Genomic DNA, 26,038 nt, shown 5'->3' with positions numbered 1-26,038 from the left:
ATGTACATAACATGCATATATATATGCATATTTTGTGTATAAATATATATATATATATATATATATACACACATAGATATAAACAAACATCTGCATATCTATATAAATACCAATATTAATGCATCCATACATATACATACATATGCATGATATGCACATAAACGTTTAAAAAACACTAATAAAAGCTAAGCTAAAAGCTATCTAATTACAAACAGAATTGCTTAAGCTTAACTAAAGCCGAGACCGTTGCATTGCAAATGCTTGTTCTTGAGTCTGGAGATAGGGGAGCTAGTGTTAGACATTTTATTTCTAAGTGGAAGTTGATCAATATTTGGAAATGTATTGATCCATGGAAAGTGCTTGGATGGTCATTGAGAGCTTAACAGAGGGTTTCCAGGTCCTTGGTCAAACAGGAAATGCGTGTCTATGAACCACATATAAATGTTAGGAATGCCATACTTCCCTCATGAGACTAGAGAATAACTTCCTAACACAGAACGTGCATGTCTTCTGCCATCAAATCATTTGTAGGTAGATCGCAGAAGGGGAGTAAGATCTAAGAAGCTAGTCTCAGACTTCTGGGATGTTAGCAGTGATGGAAGAAACTAGATAAACTACCTGCCTCAGTTAGGAGAAGATCCTGCTTAATAGCCCAGTTAACCATTACACACCCCTCAATGACTCCGAAGAGGTGAGTCAAGAAAGGGTGCCACTTGGCAGCAAATTCTGACAGCAATCTTGCCTTCCATCACTGATAGCATACATAACAAGATCTCTCATCCATGTACAATGTGTCCTGGTCAACAGAATCCTCTAGCATTGTTGAGACAGTGTGGCGTCCATCTTGGAATGACAGAACTACAATAAAAAAAATGTGATTGATAGAATTTCAAGAAGGAGGACCAACGGTATTGACCTTACCAATGCATGTCCAGCAATTGTAAGCTTATACCGCTAGCTGCTGTAGGAGAGCACGAGGTGGAGGCTGGGACATGGGTCGACAAAGAGCAAGAGGAAGACAAAAGTGAAGGGAGCGACTATCGGAAAGGGAATGATTACTCCCTGGTACCTTCCAAATTTTTCTCAGAAACGAATGAGAGTACAGAGGGCAGGAATCACAGGCCAAAGACAGAGAATAAAAGCCAACACAAAAGGAAAAGAGGAAGGAAGCAACCAGATGCGAAGAGCCATTCACCTACCAAGTGTCCTTGGTGAACACCAGAGTAGCGCAAGTTGAATTGTTTATGGCTATAAACATAGGATTACCACTAGAAGTGGCTGTATGAACTGGGCCCTCCCACTTCAAACCAGCAAGTGAGGACTTAATGCATAATTTGCATTGCTCTGATTAAACTGCTGTTAAACATTTCAGAAAAAACATTGCTTTTGATGAAAATAAAGTATACCTAACATTTTTATGTGGCCTCAAAAAATTAATCAACAGAAAATTGGGAGTTTTGATTCAAATATTAATTCTAGTAACTTGGACGATTGGCAACATCTTTCCTACTTACCTCGCATGCTCCCACCTCAATGGGCATGGGTTGTGTACACATTTCGTTATCCTTTACTTTTCCCTTATGGGCAATGTTGCAGTCGTGGGTATTCATCACTTGAAACTTAGCCACTTTCAAGACATCCGCATGACCAGTACCTGTTGGGTGAAAAGTCTGGTAAGAATCAACAAACAGAAATAGCAGACTCAAGGCTGTAGCAAAGACAAGATCTTTAATTAGTAAATTATGGATTCTGAATCAAATTTATTAAAAGCTTTCCAACATTTTTAGAGAGGCGTGGAGCACCTGGGTCAAGTACAGACACATTTTGTGGTCACTTTATGCCAAGCTCGTCTTAAAAGTAAACACAATTTAAGTCTACATACTTTTTCTTTTCTGTTGTTGTTGCTGTGCTGGGAGCTTCATATTGTACCGTTGTCTGTTTATTTCAGGCATTCAATGGAGCAGCAGTGCCAGATAAAGTACCAAGTATCTCTTCGGATAGGACTCATCTAATCTAATATATGTGTTGCTCTGGTGGAAAGCTGGGCAGCTCAGTGTGTTGGGGTCCCTTCAAAGTTATCAGCCAGCAAAGCAGCCCCAAAAGGAATTCGGTGCATGTTCAAAGTACTCTGAGCAACAATAATACCTGTTTTAAGAGACTTTTCAGCACTGACTTCCAATACAATTTTTATAAGACACTATTATGAACTTTTTATATAAAGTATACCAGTTACTTTAGGTATTTCTAATGCTATATTCTAAACTGATCTTTTAATTAAAATGAAGGAGATTTTTAAGTAGGAACATGTTATTAAACATAGTTGGGCATCTGTTTTATTAAGCTGGGAAATCTTTTTTAAAGCCAAGCCACTTGATTCATCATGTCCGGATTTTATTGTATAATGAGTGCAAACATGTTGCTCTTAGAAGAGAAGCAATGCCACACAGTAAATATCCCCTTTAGCAATTGATGCCCTAAAGTACTTTGCTTTGAGGGGAAACGGAGTCAGACATCAATTAGAATGCACCATTTTGTTCAGTAAAAACCAGTAAACTCAGTACAGGCAAGTGTTTTTTTTCCAAGGTCATCTGGTTTTAGTCCATTTACATGTAGAATACTTTTTTGTACGCTACTTTGTTATATTTTTGCTGCATACATATTTAATATTTTGACTTGTTTGTGAACGAATAACTACAGAGAGAGCGTAAACAAAATAGTAAACATACAATACCCCAGCCTCCACCATATGCCGCCTCCCTCCGCACCAGGTCATTGCTGCTAAGGGCTGTGTAATCGAAGGTGGTGACAATGGTCGTCTCCGGCGGTGTTACTGGGCAGTGTGGGCAACTATTTCTGGCACTGTGGTGAACACCCTGTGCCATGACACTAATATTTTATCAATTATGGACTCCATTGAATCTGAGCTGGAAAATATCCCCACCCCACATTATGAATTACAGATGATGCTTGCATCAGTAGTTTTGAGGAAAAGAGGGAAGTACCGCAGGATTAAAAAATTGAATTGAAGGATCCCCTGAGGAATAATCCAGAGAAACTGAAATACCACACACAATTAACGCTGTAGTTGCCTTTTTGGCTTAAGTATTTCACCCAGACATTGGCCTGTTTCAGCAGGTGAAGTGCCCAGGTGAGACACTCCTGACTTGCAGTTTCCCAGTAGGACATGTAATCTGGATTGGCCCACTAACTCTTATAACCCCACCCCGGAGGGAGTAACGGGCCACTCGTAATGAGGACCTCTGCATGGCAGCTCTCTTGAGACAAAATTACCAGATCTGGCAATCGCTTAACTGATAGGGAGCTTGGAGATACTTCCGCCCAGTCCCTGGCCAGTCACAACTCAGTCTGCCTGTGGTTTAGCATTGTATTGTAGCTACTATACTAGTACTGAAGTGGAACGGAAAAGCTGGCCAAGGTGTCTACAGGGGACTGATCTTTCCACTGACCACTAGTAAGAATTGTCAGAACCCCCCACACAAAATAGCATTGGAGCACTCCTAGTTACACAATAAGACATGTGTTATTTACCTGTAACTGCAGTTATCCAGTATTGGTTTCTTTCATAGATTCACATGCCTGAATCATTCCCCGTCATCGGGATGGGAGTCCCCGGTACATAAGTAAAGTACAGAGAGTAATAGGCCTAAGGCATCACATTAGTAGCATATCCAGGTCCTTTTGTAATAAGGACCAAACTCTAGAGAACAACCAATCAGCTGTCACCACGCTCTGGAACCTTGAAGGAGCTCTAGTCCTTCAGATTTTCCTAAGCACAGGGCTATATAGATGTACAACTGAGAGTACTAGGTGAGCCCATCCAAGGGAGGCGGGTGGGTTGCATGTGAATCTATGAAAGATACCAATACTGGATAACTGCAGTTACAGGTAAGTAACGCATTTCTTATCCAGTATTAGGGTATCATTCAGAGATTTGCATGCCTGAATCAAAATAGAAAGCAATAATGGGCACATTTCCTTTTGTACAGAAGGCATACATGCACCAGTTAATAAATACATCAATGTTAAAATGGAGAGCAATAAATTGCAATTATGGCAAAAGTTATAGAAGTAACAGAGAAATGTGCGTCTAGAAAGAGAGAGCAGTTAGTGGGAAGGAAGGAAGGCTCACCTCTTATTGAAATAGATGATGCAACACCACCTGTCCCACTGCATCATCCTTCATTAGCCCTGTATCCAAGCAATAATGCTTGGTAAATGTATGTGGCTTCTTCCATGTTGCCGCTCTGCAAAGGTCTGTGATAGGCACGCCCGCAAACAATGCCATAGAAGTAGAAACTGCCCTAGTGGAATGGGAACAAATTCTTGATTGTAAAGATTGACCAGCTTGTTGGTGACAAAAGACAATAGCACCAGAAATCCATCTAGAAATACTTCGTTTTGTAAGGGGAAAACCTTTCCTAGGTAAACTGTAAGCCACGAAAAGTTCGTTGGACTTGCAAAATGCTTTTGTCCTGTCAAGGTAGAATTTAAGGCAGCACTTCAAATCCAATGAATGTAGAGCTCTTTCAGCTGCTGTTTGATGATTTGGAAAGAAGGTCTTTAAGCCAATAGGTTTTTTAAGGTGGAAGTCCGATGGGACTTTGGGTATAAATTTCGGATTAGTCCGAAGAATCACCCTATCGTTCTTGAATTGCAGAAATGGATCTTGTATTGTGAATGCGTTTAGCTCACTGACACGTCTTGCGGATACAAGGGCCAAAAGAAGTGCAGTCTTCCAGGAGAGAAATTTGAGGCCAGCCCTGTGTATCGGCTCAAAATGATGTCTCATAAGTTGAGCAAGGACTGTGTTGAACTTTCATGTTGGAGGAGGAGACTTTAAAGGAGGAAAAGTCCGAAATAGACCTTTGGGAAATTGTTTTATCAGTGTATTTGACCAAAGAGAAGGACCTGTAGAAGATCTCCTAAAACGGGAGATAGCTGCCAGTGAACTTTGATGGAAGCGAGGCCTGAAGTTGCTAGATGGATATGGTATGGTAATATTTCTTCCAGAGAGGATGTGAGGTGATGCACCTTCGCAGATCTACACCAGATACAGAACCTTTTCTATTTGAAAGACTAAGTCCTGGTTGTACTATCTGCTCGAGCGCGAGAGAGAACTGCCCTGCAGTCTGGAGGAATGTTTAGGCCCTGAAATTGGTGGAACTCAGGAGCCAGGCCGATAATTTGAGAGATGCGGGATCCGGATGTTTTGGGCTTGTTCCTGGTCCATTGTGAAAATGGTGTTAACGGAATTGGAGATTGCAGGGAGAGGAGATGGAGTCCCGTTAACCAATGTTGGCGAGGCCATGCTGGAGCTATAAGAATCAGTGTGCAGGGCTCTGCCTTATCTTCCTGAGGACCTTGGGAATCAGGGGAATAGCTTTCCCCAGAGATCCCTGTTGGGGATGCAGCTTGCGAAGTGTTGGCATTTGGCGTTGTGCTGTTAGGCAAACTGATCCAACAGTGGTTCGCCCCACTGAGAGAAGATGCTGTTGAGAGTATCTTGGTTCAACTGCCACTAGTGACAGGTTGTCTGTAGTTTGCTTAGCGAATCTGCTAATGTATTGTCTTTTCCTGGAACATACTCCGTCCTCTGGGAAATTTTGTGTTGAAGTGACCAGTTCCAAATTTTTTGAGATTCTTGAGAGAGTGATAGCCTGAGAAGGAAAGCCAGGAAAGCTAGAGGGACTGCTCTCAGCTCTAGGAGGTTTATGTGCAGCTTCCGCTTGGAAGATGACCACTTCCTGCTGATCTGAAGCTCCTGAAGGAAGGCTCCCCAACCTTCTAGAGACGCATCTGTGGTTATCACTTGAGGAGAGGCTTGAGTTAGAAAAGGTAGGCCTGGAGAGAGATTTTGTGGGTGAGTCCACCAGTTTAGAGAGGCAACCATCGGAGGAGTCATCTGTATGATGTCTTCGAAGGATCCGTTGATTTGAATCCACAGTGGAGAGAGCCTCTTGGAGAGGATGTATGCGGAGGCGACAGTAGGGAACTAGAAGAATGCAGGAGGTGATCATTCCGAGGAGAGATTTGAATAGGCGCACTGAAGGAGACTTTCTTTTCCGTAAGCTCTGCTAATTGTCAGAGTTTTTGTTGTCGTTCCTGTGATGGGTACGCTTTTTCCAGGACCGTATCCAGGACAGCTCCCAGAAATGTTACCTGCTAAGAAGGTTGTAGGGCCGATTTGTCTGGGTTGAGGGTGAGTCCCAATTTTTTGAAAAGCTGTAGACAGTCGCTGGAAGAATTCCTAGCGCTGTCGAAAGAGGGTGCCTTGACGAGCCAGTCGCCGAGATAAGGGAAAACTTGGTGATGCTGCTGCCTGAGGTATGCAGCCACATTGAAAAACATTTTGTGAAAATGCGCGGGCTGACTTGAGTCTGAAGGGCAGGACTCAGAACTGGTAGTACCTGCCGGCCACAGCGAACCTCAAACTTTTTGTGTCTTCTGTGGATAGGAATATGAAAATAGGCATCTTGGAGGTCCAAGGATACCATGTAGTCATTTGCATTGAGAAGCTTCTTGAATAGTGATCACGCAAAACAATTGTTTCTTTAAGAATTTGTTTAGACTTCTCAAATCTGGGATTGGCCTCCATTTCTTTTCCTTTTTGCGCACCGAAGAATCGGGAGTAAAAACCTTGTTCTCTTTGATTAACAGGAACACGGTTCTATAGCTCCGTTCTGGTTCATTGATATTTTCAGGAGTAAGAGGTGTAAATGTTAGTGAGCCATAGGTTGAGGAGGTGTCGGTGGAGGAGTTAGCACAAATTCTAGAGCAGGGGTCTCCAACCAGTAGCTCGGGAGCTACTGGTAGCTCACCAGCACCCTCAAAGTAGCTCTCAGAGGTGAAGCCAAACCAAGCAGATCTTAGAGATTCTGTGTATATTAAAGAAGGCAGCACTGCTCATTTCAGTTCATTACCCGTAAGAGTTGCAGACAGCCAAAACAATGGCAGGGCCTCTTGATAACACTCAAACACACACTGTGTTGGCCTATCAATCAATCTAGCAGGGATTTATAGAGCGCACTACTCACCCGTGAGGGTCTCAAGGTGCTGAGGTGTGTGTGTGTGGGGGGGGGGGGGGGGGGGGGGAATGTGGGCAGCTTCGGTCATTCGAAAAGCCAGGTCTTGAGGCTCCTCCTGAAAGCTTGCAGTGTGGAGTTCATCTGATTCTGAGGGGGAGTTTTTTCCAGGTCTTGGTCACAATGTAGGAGAAGGATCTGCCTTCTGTTCTGCCTCTGTGGATGCGGGGGATTTCAGCCAAGGCCTGGTCAGCGGAACAGAGGTTTCTTTTGGGGTCCCGTGTTGTGGAGGGCTTTGTAGGTGTGTGCGAGCAGCTTGAAGGTCACTCTTTTTTCGACAGGAGCCAGTGGAGGACTCGTAGGTGCTGGGGAATGTGGTCTTGTCGTGGGATGCTGAGGATGAGTCTGGCTGTGGCGTTCTGGATGGTCTGGAGTTTGTGGAGTAGAAATTTGTTCATTCCGGCATAGAGGGCATTCTCGAAGTTAAGCCTGCTGGTGATGAATGTGTGGGTGACGGTCTTCCTGGATTTGGGTGGAGGGACCATTTGAAGGTCTTGCAGAGGGCGTTGAAGCTTGTGGAGGCTACGGCATCACATGAAACTTAAATGTCTTTATCCACTTTAAATCTACCTATGAAGTAGATTAGCCATGTTATACGCCCTGCTCTATCAGTCCCACCGTGTGTGACATCAAAGAATAGTACCAGCAGTAACTAGGGCAGACCCACCAAATTGTGTGACTGCAAGAACTAGAGTGAAAATGTGTTAGTTGGGATGATGATCAATCAAAGAGCTGAGGAGGAGAGAGTGTGCATCCAGGCAGAGAAAGTTAGAAGACTCATGTTCAATTTTGAGTGGGTGTGTGACATTGTGTCCTTCCCTAATAAACAGTGTTGATTCTTTAATGCTACTCTAGTGTCGGGCGTGGCTAAGCAGGCCATCATGGCGGACGTGTGCTAGATAGCTCCGTCCATCCCAGCACTGATCCGGCGTTTATCCTTGCTCCCTCGGACGCTTTGGTGGTCCTTGAAGGGATATCCTTTCTCTGGTAGCCGGCCGGGTCGGTCCGGTGCCCCTGCTGAGTGGCTGCGTTGCCGGTAGACGGAGGTGGCTGGTCCGGCGTGCTGCAGCCTTGTGGAAGTCCGGGAGGCCGGGACCTCGATTTTGGCGTGCCAGGGATTGCGCGGCTGGCGGCGGTCAGCCTCTACACGGTGGAGGAGCGCCGGAATCGAGGCTGTGGGCAAAGCAGACTGGCCCAGGAACAACATTGGCTGTGCCCCCCCCCCGGTGAGGAGACGACAGGGGGAGTACTCCGACCCAACTGCTGGGTTGCTCCCGACATTGTTGCAGTGCAAATGGTTGCCCCGCGTCCCACTGCCTTGATTTGGTGGCGGCGGCGGGAGAGGTGCGTGGGGCTCCATCGGGCCCCCTCTAGCCGTGAAAACAACCCCCCCTCCCCCTGCCCATCGGGAGATCGGCGGTCGGGCCAGGCCGCGTGGAGGGTGCAGTGGCTAAGTTGGTGTGGACTGGAGACAGCAGAGACGCCCGAGGCGCGGGTGGTAGTCACACCGGGACCTGCTGGGGGTGGCCCGCCCTCCTGGAGGCCGTGGCTGGCCATCGGCGGTGAGCGGCACGGCATTGAGGCAGCCCTACTGAGTGGAAACAGTTTGCCCCCTCCCCCAGATCCACCAGCGGCTTGGTTGTGGCCCGGTGACCTGTGGGCCCCCCTTTTGGAAGGCAACTGGACGGTGGGTGTGACGGTGTGGGGCCCCGCTTCCTCCAGAGAGATCGGCGGCCGGGCCGGGTCGCACGGGGGGAGTGGTGGTGCAGCGAGTGCAGACCGGGCATTGGTGGGGGGGGGGGCGCGTGGCGGCTGGAGTAAGCCCGGGCCTGCGCTGCGGCCTGAGTGGGGGCGGCCCGCATCCTCAGGAGTAACGGTTGGGCCTTCAGCAGTGAGGGGCAAGTTACTACGAGCCTGTGCCCATTGACTCTGCCCTTTGGCCCTGCCCAGGCTGATTTCTGTCCACCGGGCCTCGACTTGGCCTGAAACTTGCGGGCCCCTGCAGACACTAGTGGCAGTGCAACCGGTGGGGGCCACACGTGAAGATACGGCAGGCGGACTCCCCCAGGGGGGGCTGTGAGGAGTACATAGGCGCTAGCCATGACTAGAGGCAAGGGGGGCAGTGTCCCTACTAGCCACGGGCCCGCAGACAAGTTTACTAACCCGGGGGCGGCGAGTGGTACTGCCGGACATTCGCAGGAGGGCCCGCCGGACTCTGTTGGCCGCCATAACCAATCCAGGGACATGCTTGATGCCTAGATTGGCGCGGTTGGGTCAGATGTGATGTTGCTGTGACAGGACCTGTGGAATGCAGTATCCTGCATAACTGAAGTGGAAACCCGCTTGTCGGGGTGGAGGACGATGTTGTGTCCCTCAAGCAGAAGGTGGGGAAGTTGGGAAGTACCCAGAAAGGCCTAGCACTGCGCGTGGAGGACGCGGAAGGGCGGGCTCGGCGAAACAATCTGCGATTCGTGGGCTTCCCGGAGGGGTGAGAGTCTGGTGGCATGGAGCGTTTCCTTACGCAGTGGCTCGAGGGCTGGATGCCTCCGGACGCTCTCTCCCTCTGCTTTATCATTGAACGGGCTCACAGGGCGTTAGTGCAGAAGCCACCGGTCGAGGTCCGGCCTCATCCAGTAATCGCGAGGCTGCTGAACTACTTTGATCGTGATGCCATCCTGAAACAATCCAGAGCAAGAGTACCTCTCATGTTTGAAAATCACCGGATCATGGTGTTCCCGGATTACACACGCTTGGTACAGCAGCAGCGCCAGTCGTTTCAGGCAGCTAAGGCCCGGCTAAGAGAACTTAAGCTCCAGTATGCACTGTTGTTTCCGGCGCGCCTTCGCGTGTTGTTTCAGTCCTGGATGTTTTTCTTTGATTCTCCGGAGGACGTCTTCAAATGGACGAATGAAACTGTGCGGGTGAGGGCCCATACCCGCCCAGGTCGGCATTCCAATTCGTCATTGAGTGAGGGGGCGCAGCAGGGCTCGCAGAGATAAAGCCGGCGGGGCTCTCGGATGCCCGATCCCAGAGGCGATCACAATCATGCAGCTCGGGGGTCGGAGGAAACGCAGTGCCCCAGACACAGAAGACTGGATCCTCAGTCCCGGCAGGAGGATATTGTACTGGTGAACCCTAGTAATTGGACCATGTGTACTAACATTTGCTGTAATAACGAGGGAGCCCTGTGTGGGCTCGGACCCTGCAGCCCTCACGCCTGTAGGTAGCGAGAGGAACGGTTATGGGTGGTAAGTTAGGGATCCATTGGTGGGAGAGGCCCGGGTCCCCGGTTGGGGGCCTGGTAATCCGACCGCGACAGGTACTTCAATGTTTCATGAGGTATGGGGTGGGGGGTTTGTTGGGGGTTGGGGTGGTTTGTTTCTGGGGTTAGATTGCGCTTTCACACGAGCATCACATGCAGTACATACACTTTGCTACAATTATTGTTTGGGGCCCACACACAATACGCACCTAGATGGCTAGTGGGTTGACAATGGTCCAGGGATCCCTGGGCGCCCTTTGGGTAGTAAGCTGGAATGTTCGTGGGCTACTAGATAAAATCAAGTTGGGGGCGATCCTGCGACAGGCCAAGCCAAGCGGGTGGGGGCGGATGTTCTCCTTTTGCAGGAAACCCATCTGATGGGTTCCAAGGTGCTCTGTCTACAGGGCTATGGTTATCAACAAGTGTTCCATGCTGGCTTCACACAGGGGTCCAGGGGCGTGGCTATCCTCATCCATCGTAGAGTTCCTTATGTGCATGCTCAACAGTTGCTGGATGGACAGGGGCGCTATGTCTTTGTCCAAGGTATGATTGGAGTGGAGCCGGTGGTGCTGGGATGTGTGTATGCCCCCCCTCCCCCCTCCTTTGCAATGGTCCCTGGTGGAGCGGTTGTTGGCGCTGTGGTCTGATATGCCTAATATGGTTTCTGTGGTGGGAGGTAATTGGAACAATGTCATAGACCCCAGTAGGGATAGGTCCAGAACGGGCGGGTTCCCGGGGGGCTCCCAACCCACAAAGTTACAAGCACTGGTGTCTAGTCTGGATTTGGGTTGATACGTGGTGACTTCACCATGGCACCAGGAGGGTGTATACTTTTTTGTCGGCAGTGCATGTGTCCTTCTCAAGGATTGACTATGTGTTATTTCCTAGGGGGGTGGTCTCGAGGGTAGTGTCAGCTGGTATTCACCCTAGAGCAGTGTTTCCCAAACTGTGGTCCGCAGACCCCCAGGGGTCCGTGACACATTCCCAGGGGGTCCGCGGGCAACAGTTTTAAAAGCACAGAAACGTTTCTTGTATAATTAGCAGCTTTCCAGCAACAATAAAAGTGTCAAGAGAATGCCAGTGATGAATGTACCTTCTGGACCTGAGGAGAGTTTTGTTCAGTTGCAGCTTTGATTGAAGTAAAGTAGCACAGAGGGTTAATGTGCCTACTGCAAAGAACGTGTATCATGCATCTTAAAAAGCAGTATTTTATGTGCATAGGTTCGTAGTTACTGCTTTTGTCACAGCAATTCTTTTGTTACTGTGCACTTCATAAGTGAACACCATAATCTAGCAGAGGGACCTATAAACTGTCCTCAAAGAGCTGCTTGCAAACTGCATGGTACCAGTTAGTAACTTATAATTTTACCCAGTTATTCATTATCCTGATGCTGCTAAAAAGATTTATTTGGGTGGAAATACATTTTTAATGTTAAAGTCAGTGCTAGCCACACTGTGTTATATTCTGAATCCTGAGTTTGTGCTTTTCCAGACCGAGCACTCTTTAAACATTTTATATACACACTGATTTACATGTATGATTCAATGTCTCTATATGTGTGTGATGTAAAGTGCTCTGACATCCTACAATGGTATGAGAAATGCTATAAAACAAATGAAATACATGTGACAGAGGGGCTATTACTTCAATATAAAATTCTAAGCGCCAGATGTACGATCTGTTTTTATATGCGCGAACAGGTTCACGAACCCGTTGATGCATGCAAAAACCTATTGAGCCATGTACATAGCCTATTTCGCGAGTCACAATTTGTTTGCGACTCGCTAAATAGGTTTTGCAACTTGCTATTTGGAAGGGGCATCCTTCCAAATAGGAAGGACAGTGGGGGCGTGGGGGTGCGACGCATGCTGCAGGCTCAGCGGTTGTACGCCTTCTGTTAGATGAGGCAAGACAGGCGTGGTTGGCAACGCGTAGCAGAGTCTGTCAATGGGGAGAAAAATCTAGAAAAATGCTGCATAGGCTCTGTCAGGGGGCCCTTCGCCCCCAGGCCCTTCCGGATATACTGGACGGGAACGATTCACCACTGGTGAGCCCCCAAACGATAGCGGATAGCTACGCCGAGTACTATGCTGACCTCTATGCCCCGCGGGAGTGCCTGGCGGAGGAGTGGGTAGAGAGATTCATTGGGGACCTCCCGCCGAAGGCAATTAGACCTACCACTGTCGGATGAAGAACTGGCTAGGGCCCTATGGGGGCTCAACCCTAACTGGTTTCCGAGCGAATATTTAAAGCGATACCATCTCCAGCTGGCCTCGCATTATCGAGCGGTAGTAGAGGAATCAAGGGAGGCCGGAAGGCTTCCCCCGGACTGGCGTCATGCGGAGGGGGTGGTGTTTCTGAAGCCGGGTCGGCCCCCGGAGCAACATGCATCCTACCGTCCGATCTCGCTCCTAAATGTGGAGGTCAAGGTGTTGGCCAAGGCGCTGGCTAACCGTCTCATGCCATATATATCGGCCCTAGAACACCCAGACCAGGCGGGCTTTATGCCTCAACGGGCGATGCGCCACAACATCAGGCAGGCACATGCGGCGCTGGCGGCGAATAGACGGTCCAGGACTCCGGCTGCTCTTCTCCTGGCAGACAGAGATAGGGCATTTGACTCCCTCAGTTGGGTCTACCTCTTCGCCCTTCTGCGCAGACTCAATTTTGGCTCACGTTTCTGGTCATATATTCGCCTCCTGTATACCGAGCTGACCGAGTCGGTGAGGGTGTCCGGGGCAGTGTCCTCCCAATTCTCAGTGCAGTGTTGCACGAGACAGGGCTGCCCCTTGTCCCTGTACCTATTCGCCCTGGCAATGGAGCCGCTGGCGGCGTGGGTTCGCATGGATGTGCAGTTGAAGGGATTTGAGTGGGCTCTGGGGCCTCTGATAGAATTGCGTTGCACCCTGATGATGTCCTCTTCTTTCTGACGGACTTGAACAGGTCGGGCCGAGAATACTGGAAATCATGAGAATCTTTGGCGAGTCCTCCGGACTGTATATGAACCCCCGGAAGTCCACGATACGGATACTGGGAAATCCCGAAGCGGTGGGGCCCTGGGCCGACGCGCTCCAGAGGGCGAATGGAGGTCTCAAATACCTGGGATTGTTCCTCATGGACGTGCCCGTGGTGTTATGGAAGAGGAACCTGGCATCTGTTTGGGAGCATGCGAGATCGGACATGAAACTCTGGTCCCATATACTCCTCACGATCTATGGCTGATCGGCGATTTTCAAGATGGTCACAGTCTTGCGGTTCCTCTACCAGCTGCAAAACCACCCATATCCGATTGCGCACAGATGGTTCTCACAGGTAAATTCTGCACTGGGACAGTTCCTGTAGGGGGTAAGACTGTCCGAGTAGCGATCCATACGTGGTTTCTGTCCACATACTGTGGGGGACTGGCGACCTCCGATATTCTCTCCAATTATCAGGCCTCCCATCTCCTGATCTTTAATGAGTGGTGGTATGGGGACAGAGGAGATCCGGCGTATGCACTGGAGCGGCTCTTGATGGAGCCACACACCCTGCACATGATACTGTATTCGGCGACATTGCGGAGGGATCTGCCGTCAGCTACAAAGCTAGTCTTTAGTGTCTGGCGACACTCCTTGAAGCGCATGGGGTGGTGGAATAAGTTGACGGATGAGACCCCATTGTGGCACAACGGGCGCTTGCCGGAGCTCGCGACTTTACAGGGCTTTTGGGATTGGGATGCCATAGGGATCTCAACCCTGGGTGATGTGGTGCGAAAAGGGACGCTTAAGTCCTTCACGGACCTACAGAAAGAATTCCACATGCCTCGCTCTCAATTCTTCCGCTACCTGCAGCTCCGCCATGCCCTTTCCCCTAGCTTGGTGGGCATTGAGGCGCTCCCGGAGTTCAGCCCCCTGGAGGCCAAGGTCTTTATGGGAGATCTGGAGACTAAAAAGATTTCGAGGATCTACCAGACCCTGGTCACTCATAGTGCTCAGACGACAGACAAATTGCGAGGAGTGTGGGAGGAGGATGTCGGCGCTCTTGAGGAAGAGGATTGGAGGGAGGCCCTAGCGGCCCCACGTGGGGCCGCGATAGCCATGCATCTGCAGCTCATTCAATTTAAATTTCTACATCGCGTCTATTTCACCTGGGCCAGGTTGTGGCGGGCGGGTCTGATCGCCTCCCCGGAGTGTTTCGAATGCGGCCGGGAGGAGGGCACCTTCTTCCATACGGTATGGACATGCCCCGCACTGGACCACTTTTGGCGAGGGGTTTTCGCACCCGCGATTGGCTCTTCTCCACGTGATGGACGGGATCGGTGACACCGCCTATAAACGGCATCTGCGGCTCCTGGGGCTCACCCTGGCAAAACGGGACATCGCCAGGGGCTGGAAGAATGATCGGGGGGCCCCGCTCTCTGCATGGAGGAATGGTCTGGATTTTAACATGGGTCTCGAACAACCCATCTTCGTTGCCCGTGGCTGTCCGCGGAAGCACTATATAATATGGAAGAGGTGGGTGGATTATAGAGGATTGCGGCTGGATCCCCCGGGTAAGTCGAATGATCCCTCTGGTGATTGATGTAAGAGGGGCTGGCTGTAGCGATAGGTCCTTTTTAGCACGGGTGCTCTTGAGTGGTGCGGGGCCAGGGGCGGGGGGGGGGACTCTGTTCCGGGTACTCCTCTGTATATATGTGGCTTTCAATGGGTGATTCATTGGTATTCCATGCGTTGGGCTTGGTGGTCTGTAGCGCAATCTGGGGTGGGGAGGGGGTGTGTAGGTTAATTGGCTCGTTTGACTCAGTTCTCTGGTGGCGGGACCGGTTTCTCTGTTAAGCCCAATGCTCGCTTGCGCTTCATATATTGCTGTGGCAGTGGTCTCTGGAGTACAGAGCCCTGCGCCATTAGATTGGCACTGTAAACAAGACTTGTTATTGGCCAGGAATGTATCACATTTATTTTGGTTCCTAACACTGATGCGCACAGAGAAATAAGGTTGACACTACTACATGTTCCGCTGTGCATTTATAAGTAGGATGAGCAAGGGGGGGGAGGGGTGGGGGGTGGGGGGTGGTTTCTGGGTCTTGTTCCCCTTTTAGGTTTCTTGCAAGTTAATTGAGAAGTGATATATAGTCACAGTACTATTGGACTAGATGTTTGATTTATGCATGATGTGCTGCCCTCAAAAGCAAGGTACGAAGATGTAATCCATGGCTAGGTCTCCTTGCAGATCTGCGTCCTATCTTGTCACAATTCCGTTGGGGGAGCTGTACTGTCTGCTTATGTACTATAATGCTTTTGCGCAATAAAATATGTGTTTTAAAAAAAAAAAGCTACTCTAGTGTCAAGGACTGCCAAATATGTATGCTGGTCCCCATCATAAGAGTATTATCTCTGACGCAATTGAGCCTGTTCATGGTATAATTGTGCCATAGCCATAACATTTTCATCCTTGACTATTTTGTGCATACAAGTCTAGTAATTACATACCTGCTGCCATCACTGACATATAAAGAGGATGACTGGCCTGCTTTTAGCCCTTCCTGACAGAGTTGCAACTGCTTCTCCCATAATAATGGTTCTAACTATATATGCTGGGTATCCAGCTGTGGCACAGTGGTAGCTCTTGTTTAATGATGGGCTTTATTAGCATAATCAAGGCATTCATAGTGTTATGGCGAGAAAGCATGGCATATGATTCCAATATCTGGGTATTTGTAGCAGAATTTGTCCAGGACAGGCATTTTTTCATAGCAGCACTCAATGAAAACGAAAAGCTGATCTTCAGCTACAGTTTTTTTTCTAACAAGGAAAACTGATTGGATTTTTAAAGGAAAAACGGTTTGTTTTTTTCAGAAAGGTTTTTCTTCTGGAAAATTGAGTTTGATTGCTCAAATTGGAAAGTGATCTTGATAGAAAAATATGTGTATTTTCAAAAACTAATATACAAATGAAAACAAAATATTGCAATTTTAAAACACATTTAAAATTGTTAGCTGAATGATAATTCAGTTTGAGTTGGGGAGACTTCCTGCTGTGGTAATACCCTTTGTGGCACACAGCATGTGATGATTTGAATTTTACTTGATTACAAGCATTTAATATTGATAAACGTTTCCCTAGCATTCTGCTGATAACTTCACCTGGAATGTTTGGGTGGTTACTACTGATAATCGTGCTTAGGGTGGTCACAGTCTAATGGTAATACATATCATCAGCATTTTACAGTGATAAAATATGCTAGTAACTCAGCAGGACTCCCCTTGAGCAGAATTAGCTCTCACTACAGAAAAGGTTAGAGACCCGTGTTCTAGAGAATGTCCAAACTGTACTAGTTGGAGAACCCAACGATCTGTTGGGATTTGAGTCCAATTTTGAAGATAATGGGAGATCTTTCCTCCAACTTTGGAGGGTGAGATGAAACGGAAATCGGCGGTAGAGAGTAGTCATTGGCGTTGGGCGGAATCCTTCTGTCGTCTGGCCCTTCCGCGAAAAGAAGACTTGTATGAAGTTTGTGTCTGTTGCCTCTGTTGAAATTGTGGCCTGTATTTTTGGTTAGAGGAGGAGTAGGTAGGATATCTATACTGCTGGTAGCCTCCTCTGTAAGAAGATTGTCCTCTATCCTTGAGCCTCGAAAAGGGGTGCTTTTATATTGAAGGGTACCCAAAGCTCTGGCTGTATCTGTATCTTTTTTGATCCCTTGGAGGGCTTCATCGATATGAGTTCCAAAAAGGAGTTGTCCATCATAGGGCATGTCAAGGATTTTGGTCTGGATCTCAGGCCAGAATGTTGTTGCCTTAAGCCATCCTTGGCGACTTAGGACCACCGACCCAGCCAGTTGGCGGAAACCAGTGGATGCGATGTCCATTGCACAGTGGATAGTTTCAGAAACCGATCTTTTGCCCTGCAGCAACACCTTTTTTGCTTCCTCTTTAGACTCTTGCAGCAGGGTCTCTAGGTAGGGTGCAATGTCTGATCACATCTGCCTGTTGAAGCGTCCCAATAACGCCAATGAGATAGACGCCCGTACAGTTAACGCCAACATGGAGGAAAAAGGCTTTTCAATATTGTCCAAGCACCTGCCCTCTTTATCCCGAGGTGCTGAAAGTGGGGCAGATGGGTTTTTTGATCTGCGTTGAGCTGCCTAAGTAATCACTGAATCAGGCTTGGGATGGCCTATGAGGCAGGTCGGAGCATTGTCAGGAGCTCTATATTTTTTATCCAATCTTGGCAACACTGGAGGAACTGTAGAAGGATTTTACATTATTTTGATGCCTTGATCCCAGATATAATCTATGATAGGCATAGATCTAACAGATTTTTAGAAAGGTTCCTTGAAGTTGTAAAGGAAACAGTCCTGTTGGTGAGAAGGTATTGGAAGTTGAAAACGTTGTGCTGCTCTTTCCAGGAGATTATGGAATCCTCCGATATTTTCTGGAGATGATTCTACCTGAGGAGGTAACCGCAACGCTGGAAGAGGGATAACATAGTCATCCTATTCGTCATGATGTGACTGAGTATCCTGAATTTCCCCTTCTTCTTGTGACTCATCCGCCTCGTCGTCTGTAGAGGGGGGAGGCGGCACAGGCCCTTCAATGGCAGGAGGTGGTGGAGGTGGAACTTGTGCCACCTGAGGTGGAGAGAGAACTGGAGCAGGAGACGGAGTAGAGGTAGGGAACCTCGTTTTGTAGTCTGAAATCATAAATTGCAGGTCAGAGACCAGGGCTGAAGGAAGACAAACCATCTGTGGCTGTTGATGATGGCTTTCGTCTTGATAGTATGCCTGCTCATCCATATCTTGATCCTCATACTCAGAGTCCCTCTGATATTTAACATTGAGTTCAGAAGGACTTCTTGCAGCCCGAAACATACTGTCCTCGTCAGAATCATCATCTTTGTCCAAAGGATGAGAGGGAAGCAAAGGTTGGACCCTACTGGGTGATGTCAGGGAAGGCGTCATCCTATGTTTGCTGAATTTCTGCTGAAAATATGTATTTCCTCTCTTTGATTTAGGTGTCGTCGACGAGGCCATCGTCGGTATATTCGTCGTCGACGAAGAATCATCGATGGTTACAAGGGGGCACCGTCGCCGATGAAGGAACTCTCGTTGACAACAAAATCGCCATCGACGTGATGGTCGTTGACGGAACACTCTTCGTCAACGTGCCGATCATCGTTGACGAAGCACTCGTCGCCGTGCTAGTTCCCGGGCGAGTTGTCGACGCTATCTTCGACGTCTGCGAAGATTTCTTGATCATCAACGATAAAGGAGTATGTGCCGCCGACGAGGTCGTCGACGAAAGAGATGCAGGCGATACTGAAATAGTGGATACTGTCGTCGACAACGAGGTCACTCAAGCAGCTGTAAGAGGAGATCTTGTTGTTGTCGAGGTTACCGTTGATGAGCTGGTAGTCGACAGGGGAGAGGAAGGGTTTTTAAAAGTATGTTTCACCCTCGGTGGAGGAGTCAGAGGGTCTGAAGCTGGTTTCTGTGAACTTTGAAGGGGAGGAGACTCCCTGGCAGGCAAATCCTTAATTTTTAAAGCCTCAAGACTTTTTGTGTGACTTCTTTTGAGGTTGCTGCAAAGAAGTAACCTGGAGAGACATCTCTGGGCCTTTTTTTGAGGTGTTTAAGAGGAGGATCTTGATGATCTCTCACTCTCCTCAGAGAACAAGGGGTCTCATTTGTCCTTAAGCCTCTGCAGCCAAGTCAAAAGCCTTACCTCACGATCTTTTTTTTTTTTAAAAAACAGATTTTATTAGTTGCATGATAGAAATACATCATGTAATTCTCTGAGCACCAGAGACAATCACTAGAGCAAATGATCAATAACTGTAGCATGCAAACATTTTCATAGGCGGTTAATCAGGAGAAAAAGTCAAACAAAAATGTCCAGTTATACAAGAAACCCCCGCCCTGGTCCGCCCACCCTCAACTCCCCTCCCCCCTCCCATGCGTGCTGCTGCCTACTCCGTCCGTATCGTGCCATGCACCTTACATTGTTCGCCATTACAAAGGTCATAAGACCGTCAGATAAACTGTAAAACCTCCTCCTCTATGGATGGGTCCAGGTCTCGATAGTCCGCCCACCTCTTCCAAATTTTATAGTGCTTGAGAGGGCACCCCCGTGCGACATAAACAGGCTGTTCCAGACCCACGCAAAAGTCCATCCCATTCTGCCAAGCTATGAAGGAAGGAGCGCAAGGCGCCTTCCAGGATCTCGCTATGTCCCTCTTGGCCAAGGTCAGCCCCAACAGTAGTAAATGATGCTTGTAACTGTTGCCCCCAACCCCAGCCAGTACATGAAGGAGAGCCAGTTTGGAGTCCCTCTGCAGCTCCCAAGCCAGTACCTCACTCAAACACTGAAACACTCGGTCCCAAAACCTCTGAAGAGCCCCACAGCCCCACACTGTATGTAGCAGCGTACCCACCTCTGAGTTGCACCTAAGACAAGTCGGGACGCAATCAATCCCGCCCTCCACAAGCGCTGTCTAGTGTAATATGTACGGTGAAGGTACCTGAATTGTATCAATCGCAAGAGCGTGGAAACGGCCGCTCCCCTAGGTCCTTCCAGGGCCTCCACCCAATCTTGCTCGTCAAGCTCCCCAACATCCCGCTCCCATTGGGTCCTGAGATGGGCAAGGTCCGAAGCACTGTGGCGCACCAGAGTCTGGTATATGTGGGAGATCTTTTTGTCTGGCAATTCACCCATGAAGACCTTGGCCTCAATGGGACTGAATTCTGGCATGTCTTCCACTCCTCGGATATATGGGGTAAGAGCATGCCGGAACTGGAGTTACTTGTAGAATTGGGCATGTGGCATTTCAAACTCCTCCCGCAACATGGCAAAGTACTTGAGCGCCCCCCCAGACATGACGTCTCCCAGAGTAGATATTCCTATCGCGTCCCATTGCCGAAAGCCCACCAGGGCCGCAAGTTGAGGCAGTCTACCATTCTGCCACAATGGAGTCTCCAGGGTCAGGACATTCCACCAACCTACCCTGCGCAGGGCCTGCCGCCAGATCTGAAAAACTACGCGCGTGATGGACGGTAGCGATCTCCGAAGGGGCGCCGAGTACAACAGTGTGTGTAGGGAGGCAGAGCCCATGAGGCAGCGCTCCACCGCGTATGCATGATCCCCCCTGTCCGCGTACCACCAGTCGTTTAGTACCAGGAGGTGAGATGCTTGATAATATGACAGTACGTCAGACGTGGCAAGACCCCCCGTATAAGTGGAGCGGAAGCACGTCCGCAAAGCAACTCGTACCGCGCCTCCTTCCCACAAGAAACCACTCAATGCCGCGTTCAGGCGTCGAAACCAAGTGTGCGGGACCAACGCCGGGTGGTTCTGTAGTTGGTACAATAGGCGTGGGAGCGCGACCATTTTAAAAATGGCAGATCTACCCTGAATGGAAAGCGGCATCCTGGCCCATGCCTTGAGATCTTCTCGCGTACGTTCCCAAACCGGGGTGATATTGCGCTTCAGTGCCACGGAAGTGTCCTCCGTGAGGTATACCCCGAGCTATTTCATACCTTCAACCGTCACCTGCAGCCCATCGGCCCACTCACCCAGTGGTTGCGGACCCCCTAGAGTCCAGAGTGTGGACTTCCCAGGGTTCACATAGAGCCCGACGTTTCTCCAAAAATTTGTAGGATCCGCATAATGTGAGGCCCGAGCGATCCAAGTCGGTAAGAAAGAATAACACATCGTCGGCGTACAGGGCTATTCTATCCGCCACGCCCGGCGACCACTGGAAGCTCCTCACCTGGGCATCAATCCGCACCCACGCCGCAAGGGGCTCCATCGCGAGCGCAAAGAGGTACGGGGAGAGGGGGCACCCCTGCCTGGTTCCCCGCTGGATACTGAAAGAGCGGGAAACGCCACCGCCGACACGAACCGCTGCCGTCAGATCTGTGTAGAGGAGGCGTACATAGGCCATGAATCGGGGACCTAGATTTAGTCGACCCAAGAGAACAAAGAGGTATGTCCAGCTCAGGGAGTCGAACGCCCTATCCATGTCTGCCAGCAGCAATGCAGCCCTCTCTCCCAAACCCCACCAGGCCGAAATCGCAACCTGAGCTCGCCTGATGTTATGCCTAGTGGCCCGCTGGGGCATGAAGCCGGCCTGGTCCGGATGGACCAAGTCCGTGATGTGGGGCTTAAGCCTGTTGGCGAGGGCCTTCGCCAAGATCTTGGCCTCAGTATTGAGCAGTGAAATAGGTCTATAAGACTCATGTCTCTCCGAGGACCGTCCTGGTTTCAAGAAAACCACTACCTCCGCATGTCTCCAGTCCGGGGGCAGCAGACCCCTTTCACGCGCCTCCTCAATAACCGGCCGGAAGTGGGACATCAACTGGATCGCGTAGTGCCTAAAAAATTCACACGGAAACCCATTTGGGCCCGGTGCCTTGCCCGAGTTCAGCTCGCCCAGGGCAGTAGCCAGCTCGTCATCCGTCAGTGGCCGGTCCAGTAGGTCACGAACCTCGTCTGACACAGCCCGTGGGGGAAGGTCATCTATGAAGCGCTGCACCATGGCGGCATCTAGGCACTCCCGGGGCATGTACAGGGATTCGTAGTAGGAGGCAAAACTGCCCGCTATCACTCCGGCTCCAACAGCGGCTCCCCATCAGGGGCGACAATCTGGGGCAGCGGCTGAGCATGCCTAATGCCCTGACACAGGCGATGAAGCATTTTGCACGATTTATCGCCCCATTGATATATGCGGCTCTGTGTGGCTAGCCAAGCCTGGCGGGCCTCATCTAATAATATCGAGGTATACTGCTGTTGTGCCAGTACTAGCCGACGTCTGAGCTGCTCGCCACCGTCCCCCCGACTCCTGCGCTCCAGGTCCTCCAATTTCGCATCCCGCCGCACCAGGTCCTTACGCTTTTCCCGCCGCGCCGCTCAGCACCACGAAATATCGACACCCCTCAAGGTGGGTTTCATGGCCTCCCATAGTATTGCCGGGGACGCTACTGAGCCCACATTGGAGGACAGGAAGTGCGCAAGTTCACAAGTAACGTGGGCGCGATAGGAGGGCTGTGTTAATTGCCAGGGCGACAGGCGCCATCTGAAAGGCTACCTGGTGCGCCCAGTGTCGACCACTACAGAAATCGGAGAATGATCGAAGAGTCGCCGTGGCAAGATATCCGCAGACATGAGCCTGCCTGCCATCGCTCGCGGGAGGAAGATGTAGTCTAAGCGCGAACACGAGTCTCGCGCGGAGGAGAAGTAAGTAAAGTCCCTACGTGCCCCACGCTTGTACCTCCAGGAGTCAATCCAGTCCAGCCCCGTGACCATTGCCCTCAGTTGCGACGTTTGCCCCTCCCTCCCCACCACCTCGCCTGCAGCGCCCCGCCATCTGTCCCAGGAGACGTCCATGATGTCATTCCAGTCCCCCCCTACAATCGATAAAACTGTCGGCATATCAACCCATAGGGTCATAAGTCTCTCCACTAGAGCCCATTGCAGCGGGGGCGGCGCATATACGCTGCCAAGGACAATCATCTCACCACCAATCTCGCCCTGCACGAACACATACCTGCCCTGCGCATCCAGCCATGTGCGTCTATGTGTAAAGGGGACTCTCCAATGGATCAGTATGGCCACACCCCGCGACCCCCTCGTAAAGCCGGCATGAAATGTCTGTGTAAAACCATTGCGCTGGAGGCAGAGCGCCTTCGTACCTAACAGATGGGTTTCCTGAAGGAGCAATATATCAGTTCCCCTGCCTTTGGCCCAAGTATATACAGCCCCTCTCTTCACTTTAATCTAGCATTCCTCTCACATTCCAGATCAGTATACGTGTCCCACCTGGACCTAACCGAGAGCCCCCAGCATCAGATGACATTTATGTAAAGGCATATAAGTCACACAAGTCATATCACAGGCACCAACAGCAGCACCCACCACGGATCGGACGCAGCACATCCCGCACAGACCCCACCCCTGAAAAAGAACAGTCTCAATCCCCAACAACCCCCCCCCCCCACCACCTCCCAAACATGGAAGCACCTGTTGTGGTCAGAGAGTGGTCCCGGCCCCAACGGGGAGCCAGGGAACACCCCTTCCAATGGATCCCCTCAGCACAACCCATGTCGAACTAGGCTGTGACCCCTTCCCAACCCTGAGTAAGCGTGGCTTCCAGCCAAGATAGTGCGCCCTGGTCAAGGAGAGCGATCAATCAGATGAGCAAGTGTCCATTTCTCCCACAGTCAGGGCACATCCACAGAAGCTTCCTGCAAGTTCTCGTCGTTGCGCGTGCTGGATCGTGATTTTGAGCTGCGGTGCGATCGGGACCTGCCTTGGCGCTTTTGTTGATCGTCAGGACCCCTACCCGAGGGCCCCCCAGTCGAGGAGTCAGACTCACCGCCTCTTGCCGTATTGACCCGCACCCTGACAGTCTCGTCCGTCCACTGAAAGACGGCCTCCGGGGTATCGAAGAAGAGGGTACGGGATTGGAAGACAACCCGCAGTCGAGCCGGGTACAGTAGGGCATAGGGCAGTTCAGGCCCCGAAGGTGGGCCTTGGCCGCGGTGAAGGACTGTCTCTGCTGTTGCACCAATTTCATGTCGTCCGGGAAGATAAGAATAGGAGAGTTCTCGAACATGAGCTGACACTTCACTCTCGCCTGTTTCAGGATAGCGTCTCTGTCGGCATAGTTCAGCAATTTAGCGATCATGGGACGAGGGCGTTCTCCCACCGGGGGCTTCTGCGTCAAGGCTCGATGGGCCCTTTCCACCACGAAACAACGTGAGAGTGTATCAGCCGGCATCCACCCTTCCAGCCATTGTGTTAGGAAGCGCTCGGCATTGCCCTTTTCGCAATCCTCTGGAAACCCCAGGAATCGAAGATTACTGCGCCTGGTGCGTCCCTCTGCCTCCTCCGCTCTCGCCACCAGGCCTTTCTGCGTCCGCTCGAGGGCCACGACCCTCTTCTTTAGGGTGGTCATGCGCGTCTCCACGCCGGTTATGCGTTCCACGGTGTTTCGCAGGTCCTGCCGAAGGAGCATAACGTCGGAGCACACTGCCCCAATCTTGGCATCCAGGGCGTCCCTGGACTGCGTGATCGCGGCCAAGAGGGCAGCATTATCTGGCACCGATGGCTGCGTTCCCTTTGCACCCGCGGCCTCAGTGAACTGATCGATGGGGCCCTGTTTGCCCTGGCTTCCACTGCCACCTCGTGTCATGGTGTGATGGGGAGTGGGGTCTCACACCGGCCGGCCGCTGCTCAAACCCCTCCGCCGCAGACCAGGATGCCCACACTATAGTCCGTCAGTAGCGGCCTTGCCCCCCAGCCAGAGCCCAAATATGGCCAGGAAGCTGTACAGGGTCACTAGACTCCCGCCGGGGGCGGGGGGGAGGGGAGGGTGATTACTCTACGAATACCCGGCCCTGAGGTCCGATCCGACCCCCGAGGTGTAGCAGGGCCCCGATCACCCTGGCAGCCCCACTGTTCGGCCACCTAAGGCCCTCCGCAGCGACCAGCAGACGCCGGTCCCGTCCACCTCCCAGCTGGGCCTGGGTCACTCAGGTGGCACGACAACTCGCCGTGCAGGGAGACAGGCAGAGGGGGGCCCCGGGGCCCGACACGACCCCCGAATAACTGTGCGGCACTACACCCTCTCCACCTGTCCACCCTCTGGGTCCCACTCTGACCTTAATCCGCCGCTGTCTCACAACAGGTCCCGGACAGGCGCCCGACAGGCAAGCTCCGCACTCCAGCGCAGACGGTGATGACCCTGACGGGCAAAATGGCGGCCACGCCACTCAGCTCTCCCAGCCGCCGGGACCCGCGAGGCCCGCTCCGCAGCCGCCACCCGCAGCGTCCTCCCTGCGGGGGCCGCCCCTCCTGGGTCCGGGGGCCGCCGCTGCTCTGCCCGCCGAAGCTCCGGTAACACTCGGAGCCGGCACTCGAGGATCTCCCAGAGCTGCTCCTCTCGCCCGGCGGGATGCCCCAGAAATCGAGGCCCCGGCTCTAAAGGCCGCACCACGCAGCCCGGCTCGCGATCTCTCTCTGTGGCGCTCCGCTGCCCGATGTCGCGGTGCGGGAAGCTCCAGCCGAGGAATTCAAGGGACCCGATGTCAGGGGCCAGACCCAACTGCAGGGAGAATGAAATTTCGACCAGGGTCAGGATAAATACGGCAGGATGGTGATCGGCTGGTCGGAGCTCCGGCTCTACACGACCGCCATGTTCGCTGGCCAAGCCACGCCCCCTACCTCACGGTCTTTTAACGTTTTTGTAGAAAAGTTATGACATACCTTGCAGTCTTTAGGTGAGTGGTCCGAATAAAGACAGTAGAGGCAGTCCTTATTTTGGTCGTCGACGTGTAACCTGTTCTTCTTGCAGGTACCAAAGGGCCTAAAAAGGCCTTTTTTAGGAGTGTCCGACATGAAGACAGTAAGGACGACACTCAGACAAAAACAATCCTGAAGAAAAATACATTGAATCCAAGAAATAATTCAATCTGAGCAGAGCTCAGTGGAGACTCCCTTAGCACGCCGTGCGGTAGAAAACCTGAGGGACTAGAGCTCCTTCCAGGAAGGCTCCAGAGGGTGGTGACAGCTGATGAACATTAGTTACTTAAATGTAAACTGTGGTTCTCCAGTATTGGTGTCTTTCATAGATTCACATGCTTGAATATTCCCCGTCGTCGAAGTGGGAGTCCCACGGTACATAAAATAGTAGTAAA

The 26,038-nt window shown here is 50.7% G+C and overlaps 1 protein-coding gene across 3 annotated transcripts in view; it reads right to left on the bottom strand.

Annotated features, from left to right (window-relative positions):
* MST1 (macrophage stimulating 1) overlaps positions 1 to 26,038 on the bottom strand; it is a 506,796-nt gene that overhangs the window by 18,327 nt on the left and 462,431 nt on the right. For all 3 annotated transcript variants that reach the window (XM_086938776.1, XM_086938778.1, XM_086938777.1), the window contains exon 18: positions 1,515 to 1,654. In XM_086938776.1, the coding sequence (XP_086794902.1) occupies positions 1,515 to 1,654 (140 nt within the window). The remainder of the gene's footprint in view (positions 1 to 1,514; positions 1,655 to 26,038) is intronic.

This window comes from Lissotriton vulgaris, chromosome 9, assembly GCF_964263255.1.
Source record: "Lissotriton vulgaris chromosome 9, aLisVul1.2, whole genome shotgun sequence".
Classification (NCBI taxonomy): Eukaryota; Metazoa; Chordata; class Amphibia; order Caudata; family Salamandridae; genus Lissotriton; species Lissotriton vulgaris.
The sequence above is the reverse complement of the archived record's forward strand: the minus strand, read 5'-3'. Positions and strand labels throughout refer to the sequence as shown.